The sequence below is a fragment of the Theropithecus gelada genome, unplaced genomic scaffold (genome assembly GCF_003255815.1).
Source record: "Theropithecus gelada isolate Dixy unplaced genomic scaffold, Tgel_1.0 HiC_scaffold_563, whole genome shotgun sequence".
In the NCBI taxonomy this organism is placed as follows: Eukaryota; Metazoa; Chordata; class Mammalia; order Primates; family Cercopithecidae; genus Theropithecus; species Theropithecus gelada.
In genome coordinates this window covers 1-8,987 of record NW_020262262.1, presented here as the reverse complement: position 1 = coordinate 8,987, position 8,987 = coordinate 1, and the positions used below count along the sequence as shown (strand labels likewise).

The 8,987-nt window shown below is 38.9% G+C and overlaps 1 protein-coding gene and 1 pseudogene across 1 annotated transcript; one reads left to right on the top strand and one right to left on the bottom strand.

The window, feature by feature from the left end:
- Positions 1–4,371: 4,371 nt before the first annotated feature.
- Positions 4,372–4,819, bottom strand: LOC112617883 (annotated as a pseudogene).
- A 632-nt stretch (positions 4,820–5,451) lies between these two features.
- Positions 5,452–7,260, top strand: LOC112617884 (centromere protein F-like). Its single transcript, XM_025374533.1, has 2 exons — positions 5,452–5,656; positions 6,904–7,260. Exons 1-2 carry the CDS (start codon positions 5,495–5,497, stop codon positions 7,102–7,104), a joined length of 363 nt encoding a protein of 120 aa, XP_025230318.1. The 5' UTR covers positions 5,452–5,494; the 3' UTR covers positions 7,105–7,260.
- Positions 7,261–8,987: the final 1,727 nt, after the last annotated feature.

Sequence of the window (8,987 nt, the reverse complement as noted above, 5' to 3'; positions counted from 1 at the left end):
ATAAGATGCTATGTCCCAAGAACTGAGAACTAGAAAAAAAAAAAAAATTAAACTGGTAGCAAAACACAGCTTTCCAAGGCTTTGATATCCAACTTCTATGTTGTCCAAGACCTTTGCTTCTCCTTCTTAATTTTTTTTTTGATTTTTCTTAGTACTTTCATGAACTGCTTATTGTTTTGATAAAAAGTTTCATTGATAAAATCGATTGAAAAATCAAACCATGAAAATGGCTGTTAACTTTATTTAGTGAAAAAACAAAATCTCAAACTCTTGCCTAAGTAACTGGAAAATGAATGATTTTTCTTTTAGTTATGTTCTGAAGGCTAAAATAAAGGACAGTTGCCATACTTTTCTTCCAGCTGATTTCTATTTTCCTAAGATGTGGCTGAGAAGGAGGTAGGCCACTTCACCCTTTGTACCATAGGCTGAAATATACAAGTGAAAAAGTGTTTTTAAAAAGTATGTAATAGCTAACATATATGGAAAGCTTACCAGGTGATACTGTTTCTAAGGCCTTAGGAAGTCACCATCATTATTATCCTTGTTTTACAAACGAGGGAAACGACATAGAGCAGCTAAATAACTTGCCCAAGGTCATACATCTTGTAAGTGGCTGAGGTAGAATTGAATCCGCTTTGAATCGCTAACGTTGTACTGTATATGTCTTTCCTGGTCAGTGTCTGTCTGTAACATGACTTTACTACCTTTTGGTATGATTCTAGTACAATATGGCGTTTGCTCTTCATTCATGTGTGCATTCATTATTAAAAAATGATAACTGCTTGGAAGGAGATGGGCTACCTGTGCTGTGAGTAACTATGATGGGAAACTATGGCTGGGTCAAGGATCTCAGAAAAGTTTCCCAGAGGAAGAGGGACAAAGTGTGAGTGGTAATTAACAATGTGAAGAGGGAAAGAGGAGCATTTGCAGAATACCTTGTCATGCATTTTCTTTGTTTATAGGACCTATTTCACCTGAAAACCTTATGGCAAAATATTATTTTTTTTCTTAGCTTTTATTTTTGGTTTGGGGGGTACCCATGCATGTTTGTTATATAGGTAGACTCATGTCATGGGGGATTGTTGTACAGATTATTTTGTTGCCCAGGTACTAAGCCTAATGCTCAATAGATATTTTTTCTGCTGCTCTTCCTCCTCCAACTCTCCACCCTCGAGGAGGCCTCAGTGTCTGTTGTTCCCTTCTTTGTATTCATTTGGTTTTCTGTTCTTGCATTAGTTTGCTAAGGATAATGGCCTCTAATTCCATCCATGTTCCTGCAAAACACATCATCTCATTCTTTTTTATGGCTGCATAGTATTCCATGGTATATATGTACCACATTTTGTTTATCCAATCTGTCATTGATGGGCATTTAGGTTGATTCCATGTCTTTGCTATTGTGAACAGTGCTGCAATGAACATTTGTGTGTGCATGTGCCTTTTTTTTTTTTTTTTTAAAGTAGATATGGGATTTCTCCATGTTGCCCAGGCGGTTCTCGAACTCCTGAGCTCAAGTTATCCGCCTGCCTTGGCCTGCCAAATTGTTGGGATTACAAGCATGAGACACTGTGTGTCTTTACGGTTGAAAGATTTACATTCCTCTGAGTATATACCCAGGAATGAGATCGCTGGGTTGAATGGTAGTTCTGTTTTTAGCTCTTTGAGGAATTGCCATACTGCTTTCTGCAATGGTTGAACTAATTTACACTCCCACCAACAGTGTATAAGTGTTCCCTTCGCAACTTGGCCAGCATCTGTTATTTTTTAACTTTTTAATCATAGCCATTCTGACTGGGGAGATGGTATTTCATTGTGGTTTTGATTTGCATTTCTCTAATGATCAGTGATATTGAACTTTTTTTCATATGCTTCTTAGTCACATGTATTTTCTTTTTTAGAAAAGTGTCTGTTCATGTCCTTTGCCCCCTTTTTAATGGGGTTGTTGTTTTTCTCTTGTAAATTTGTTTAAGTTCCTTATAGATGCTGGATATTAGACCTTTATCAGATGCATAGTTTGTAAATATTTTCTCCCATTCTGTAGGTTGTCTGTTCACTCTGTTGAGTTTCTTTTGCTGTGCAGAAGCTCTTCAGTTTAATTAGATCCCATTTGTCAGTTTTTGCGTTTGTTGTGATTGCTCTTGGTGTCTTTGTCTTGAAATCTTTGCCATTCCTGTGTCCAGGATGGTATTGCCTAGGTTGTCTTCTGTGGTTTTTATAGTTTGGAGTTTTTCATTTAAGTCTTTAATCCATCTTGAATTAATTTTTGTATATGGTGTAAGGAAGGGGTCCATTTTCATTCTTCTGCATATGGCTAGCCAGCTATCTCATTTATTGAATAGGGAATCCTTTCCCCATTGTTTGTTTTTGTCAGCTTTGTCAAAGATCAGATGGTTGTAGGTGTGTGGCTTATTTCTGGGCTCTTTATTGTGTTCCATTGTTCTATGTGTCTGTTTTTGTACTAGTACCATGCTGTTTTGGTTACTGTAGCCCTGTAGTTTAGTTTGAAGTAGAGTAACATGAAGCTCTCAACTTTGTTCTTTTTGCCTAGACTTGCCTTGGCTATTTGGGCTTGTGTTTGGTTCCATATCAGTTTTAAAATAGTTTTTTCTAGTTCTGTGAACAATGTCTTTGTTAGTTTGATACGAATAGCACTGAATCTGTAAATTGCTTTGGGCATTATGGCCATTTCAATGATATTGATTCTTCATACTCATGAGCATGGGATGTTTTTCCATTTGTGTCATCTCTGATTTCTTCGAGCAGTGTTTTCTAATTCTTTTCTTTTTGAGATGGAGTTTTGCTCTTTGTTGCCCAGGCTGGAGTGCAGTGGTGCCATCTCAGCTTACTACAACCTCTGCCTCCCAAGTTCAAGTGATCCTCCTGTCTCAGCCTCCTGAGTAGCTGGGTTTACAGGCGCCCGCCACCACACTGGGCTAATTTTTCTATTTTTAGTAGAGATGAGGTTTCACCATGTTGGCCAGGCTGATCTCTAACTCCTGACCTCAGGTGATCTGCCCACCTTGGCCTCCCAAAGTGCTGGGAGTACAGGCGCGAGCCACCGTGTCTAGTCTTCTAATTCTTCTTTTACAGATCTTTCACCTCCCTGGTTAGCTGTATTACTAGGTGATTTATTCATATTGTGGCAATTGTGAATGAGATTGCATTTTTGATTTGGATCTTGGCTTGGCTATTGTTGGTGTATAGGAATGCTCGTGGTTTTTGTATATTGATTTTCGTATCCTGAGAGTTGGCTGAAGTTTTTATCAGCTGAAGGAGCTTTTGGGCCAAGACTATGGGGTTTTCTAGATGTAGGATCACATTGTCTGCAAACAGGGGTTGTTTGACTTCCTCTCTTCCTATTTGGATGCCTTTTATTTCTTCCTCTTGCCTGGTTGCTCTGGCCAGGACTTCCAATACTATATTGAATAGGAGTAGTGGAAGAGGGCATTCTTGCCTTGTGGGCCAGTTTTCAAGGGGAATGCTTTCAGCTTTTGCCCATTCAGTATGATGTTGGCTGTTGGTTTGTCATAGATGGCTTCTTATTATTTTGAGGTATGTTCCTTCAATACCTAATTTATTGAGAGTTTTTAACATGAAAGGGTGTTGAATTTTTAATGAAAGCTTTTCTACATGAGGTAATCATGTCATTTTTGTCTTTAGCTATGCTTATGTGATGAATCATATTTATTGATTTGTGTATGTTCAACCGACTGTGAATCCTGGCGATGAAGCCTGCTTGATCATGGTGGATTAACTTTTTGATGTGTTGCTGGACTTGGTTTGCAAGTATATTGTTGAGGAATTTTGCATCGTTGTTGATCCAAGGGTATTGGCTTGAAGTTTTCTTTTTTTGTTGTGTCTGCCAGGTTTTGGTATCAGGATGATGCTGGCCTCATAGAATGAGTTGGAGGGGAGTCTCTTCTCCTCAATTTTTTGGAAACCAGGGGTGCAGACAGAGTACCCCGTATACCCAGCAGTAATCCCACAGGAGAAGGCAGAGGCCGCAGGCCATTTAATCAGCAGCAAGGTGATTATGTGATATGTCTTTTCACAGTTGAGTTACACGGACTTCACCAGTTATGATGGGAATCAATTTAAATATACTTTCTTGATCCTAGAAATTCAAATATGTGGACAGGATGTTACACATGGCAGGATGATTTGTTATAGCACAACTAACATATTTAAAATGGACAAAAAATTAGTGTAATTTACAGTATTTTAAGATAAATTTCCTTTGAATGGGAGCTTCCTTTCCAGTCCTTTGGGGTCTACAAGACGTATCTAGAAAATTTACTACTGTGGAATATGAAGACTGTTTAAATTGAATGAGGGATGGGAAGGGGAAGGGCCTATGGTTTTTCTTTTTGATTAACTGCTGTAACCCTGTCCTTCAGGCAGCTGAAGAAGTTTCATATTTTCTTTAGACATCATTAGGCACCAAAGCTCTTGCAGGACAACTTCGATGCTACATGAATTCTGCCATTTTGCTAGCACTGATACAGCTCTTTGGTCTACCACTCCATTAGAACTATTAACCTCATTTATATTAATTTTTGTTACAAATCTTACAAAGGCAGGGTGCTTCTGGGCATTTAGGCTACATTCTATTTTAAGTCCGTATATGTGATTTTCCTAAATCATTCTTGGAGGCCCAGTTATCATCCCTGTCCATCTTGTGCTATTGTGCTAGATCTTCGTCATCTTTTAAACCTCAGCTAACTATGCCATCTCCTACTCCTTTCTGGCCTTCTTTGAGTTCTTCTAAAACTTGGAAACTTCAAGAGACTTTTACTACTGATACTGTGGTGACTGCCATCTTGCATTGCTGTTGCCCCATGTTTTGTATAATGAAAAAACTGAGCAGTAGAAAGCAGGTAGTGATATAAGAAGTCAACACCGAGAAATAAGAAAATCAGAAAGCAAAAGGAAAACAAGCAGGATACTATGTACTTAAGAATCAGTTACTGGTTGCCACCTTTCAGGGGATGGAGAAGATAGATTTTATACTTTGTTATCTTTTGTTATTTTATTTTATTTTATTTTTTGAGACAGAGTCTGGCTCTGTCGCCCAGGCTGGAGTGCAGTGGTGCGATCTCGGCTCACTGCAAGCTCCGCCTCCCGGGTTCAGGCCATTCTCCTGCCTCAGCCTCCTGAGTAGCTGGGACTACAGGCACCCGCGCCTAATTTTAGCGCGCGGCTAGTTTTTTTTTTTTTGTATTTTTAGTAGATACGGGGTTTCATCGTGGTCTCGATCTCCTGACCTTGTGATCCGCCCGCCTCGGCCTCCCAAAGTGCTGGGATTACAGGCGTGGGCCACCGCGCCCACTTTGTTATCTTTTGAAATGTGGTCTTGAAACTTGATTTTTAGGGGTGGTTAGATAGATTAATTAATTTCTGAGAGTTTGTTTCCTTTTACTGTGTTAGACCAACAGTCTGGTTATTCTTTTCAGTTTATTTATGAATGTTGGAGTAATAAAGAAGGGAGAACAAAATGAGCTGGGCTTTGGAAGAATGGAAAGAAGGCCTGCCTACAAGAGCTCTTCAGAAAATTCAAGAGCTTGAAGGACAGCTTGACAAACTGAAGAAGGAAAAGCAGCAAAGGCAGTTTCAGCTTGACAGTCTGGAGGCTGCGCTGCAGAAGCAAAAACAGAAGGTACCCCTGAAGCTCTGGATTTGTAGCTGTTCACTCATTATTATCACAGAAGTGCTGGTATTTAAAACTGTTCACTCATTTTTGGATTAATTATTTCCTCTTCTTTACATTTAGAGAAAAATGATTTTGCTATCTTCAGGTGGTAATTTCACCCCCGCCCTCCCGACACTGGCCCCAATTCCCTTCTTTTTTTTGAGTGATTTTAATTTTAATTGTTTTTAATTTTCTCTAATTCTGCCCTCATTTCTGCTTACCTGCTAATATTTAGCGCTACTGAATTCCATTTCACCTTCCAATTCCATTTCATCTTCCGTGTGGGACCATGAATTGGGGATTGCTTTTGCACTGCATAGCAACAAGGCAAAAGGTCTCTGCTCCTAATCTGGAGACAGTGTTAGAGCATTTTGCAGTTAAATGGATGTGGCTTTCTTAGACTGGCCTTTTTACCTTGGTGTTCCTCAACCTTTTCAGGTCTAGTAAATGAAAACTAAACAGTACTTTTAAAAAATTACCTCCGTATTAGCCAACTAAATAGTGATACAGTCATTGCTTCTAAAAGGTTTTTGCTTTTGGGAGAATTTTCTGGTTTCTAACAATAATTGGTTTTAGCAGCCAAACTTGAAAATGAATTGTTGCCGGGCGCGGTGGCTCACGCCTGTAATCCCAGCACTTTGGGAGGCCGAGGCGGGCGGATCACGAGGTCAGGAGATCGAGACCATCCTGGCTAACATGGTGAAACCCCGTCTCTACTAAAAATGCAAAAAATTAGCCGGGCGAAGCGGCGGGCGCCTGTAGTCCCAGCTACTCGGGAGGCTGAGGCAGGAGAATGGCGTGAACCCGGGAGGCGGAGCTTGCAGTGAGCCGAGATCGCGCCACTGCACTCCAGCCTGGGCGACTAAGCGAGACTCTGTCTCAAAAAAAAAAAAAAAAAAAAAAAAAAAAAAAGAAAATGAATTGTTAAGGGAGATTTATAGGATTTATTTCCTATTTTTTCATTTTTGAAAGGATAGTAAAGCCTCCCTTTCTAGGATGGGTGTGTCTGGCCAAAGATGATTTAATACATGACTTCATAGAAGTTGCCTATGTATTGGCTTTAAAGTGTGATCATCTAAAATTTCTGTGTTCATATGGCTTATTGCAGCTGTATCTCAGGATTTTAGTAGTCAATGTTAGACTCAGGTCTACCAATAATACTTGGTAAATTCACAAAATAGGGTAGTTATTGTCTTCTGAACAATTCTTATTAGGTGGAAAATGAAAAAACTGAGGGTACAAACCTGAAAAGGGAGAATCAAAGATTGATGGAAATATGTGAAAGTCTGGAGAAAACTAAGCAGAAGATTTCTCATGAACTTCAAGTCAAGGAGTCACAAGTGAATTTCCAGGAAGGACAACTGAATTCAGGCAAAAAACAAATAGAAAAACTGGAACAGGAACTTAAAAGGTAATATTTTGGGATGGTATTTATAGGGATGATGTTTGTATGTATTAATCAGATGCATTTGTCTTTTCCTTTAACAATATAATTATTATACTTTGCAATTTTTTTTCCCGGTGGAAGAAGTAATGATTCGGTCCGTGCCGTAACTTGAATGAGTGGAAGATTAAAAACAACGAACGGTGATTTTGTTTTATCATTGCACAGCTCAGTACTATATAAATCTATCAAATGGTTGCTCCATTACTCATGTATTTATTCAGTATATGTTTATTGAGCTGTATCATGATTCAGACACTGTTGGTCACTGGGTAATACAATAATAAATAGTACTATCATACTATCATTCTTTGATGGTATGATAATACCAGTTACATTGCATTATTTAATAGTATGATAGTACTTGTTAAAATAAAACTTGACAATTGTTAGTGAAAAGATGAAAATTAGTTGAAGCTTACTGATGGCTCGTGTTTTCTCTAGGTGGAAAAGCTGTTGGAGAGAATGAGAGGGAGAACTAAGGAATTATAAAAGAATGGAATAGCATGGAGGGCCCAGTGAGATTGGAGACAGAATATAAGCAGGCCCAATCTGCAGGGTTGCGTGATAATTTAAAAAATATTTCCTTTTGGCTGGGCGAGGTGACTCATGCCTGTAATCCCAGCACTTTAGGAGGCCAAGGCAAGTGGATTTCCTGAGGTCTGGAGTTTGAGACCAGCCTGGCCAACATGGTGAAACCCCCTCTCTACTAAAAATACAAAAATTAGCCAATTAGCCAGGTGTAGTGGCAGGCGCCTCTAATCTCAGCTACTCCGGAGGCTGAGGCAGGAGAATCACTTGAACCTGGGAGGCAGAAGTTGCAGTGAGCCGAGTTCATGCCATATCCTCATAGCACATTTGGTTTTAAAATATTGTTATTATCTATAGACTACAAACACTCCTGAATATGGTTTTAAAATTTTCACTGCTAACCTTCAAATGCATTGCAGAAACTTATTTTTTCCATCAGTTGCCACTGATTAGGTTTCTGGAAGGTCTCCAAGAAGTGAGGTTGAACCATTTGGAATGTTTGTTAAAACTGTGGTTATTGGCAGTCTCATATAGTTCAACCTAGTAGAAAATGCTTTTAGCTTTGTGCTTTTTTGGTGGTGGTGTTTGTGTTTTTCTTCTTAGGGGGAAGGAGAAAAAAATGGTTTATGAAAATAATGGCAGGTTATACTTTTGTTTAAGTAATAAATAACTGTTTAAAATGAAAGGACAGGGAAAAGAGAATCAGGTATGAATTTAAAGTGGAAAAGAAGCACTAGTTTTGCAAGGTTCCTCAAAATTCATCTCGAATCAGCAAATTTGTGACACCTTTGCTAATCTGTAGACCTGCAATGTCCGATATGGTAGCCACTGGCTACATGTGGCAATTATGACGTACTTGAAATGTGGCTGGTGCAAATTAAGATGAGCTGTTAAGTATACAATGGATGCCAATTCTGAAAATTTAGTATGAAAAAATGTAAAATATTTTATTAGTAGCTTTCCTATTAATTACAAGTTGAAATGATAGTATCTTGAAAATAGCAAGTTAAATAAAATATTAATTTTACTTATTTCTTGTTGCTTTTTAAATACTAATGGAACATTTCCATTGGGCCTTGCTGTTTCCTACTGTAAGCTCAGTTGTGGTGGTTTGGTTTGCTGAGAAGTCATTTTTAGCTCACACATTGCCTCTTCTCAGATTGAATTTGGAGCTAGATGGAGCTAAGGGCACTCACTCCCTTCCCTTTCTTTTCTTTTCTTTTTTTTTCCTTTTCTTTCTCTCTCCCTTCCTTCCTTCCTTCCTTCCTTCCTTCCCTCCTTCCTTCCTTCCTTCCTTCCTTCCTTCCTTCCTTCCTTCCTTCC

What these genes read in the sequence shown, in the direction of transcription:
- LOC112617884 (XM_025374533.1), top strand. Translation starts at nt 5,495, where the DNA reads ATGAGCTGGGCTTTGGAAGAATGGAAAGAAGGCCTGCCTACAAGAGCT. An exon ending in TGCAGAAGCAAAAACAGAAG is followed by an intron (nt 5,657 to 6,903) that starts GTACCCCTGAAG and finishes AATTCTTATTAG; the next exon opens with GTGGAAAATGAAAAAACTGA.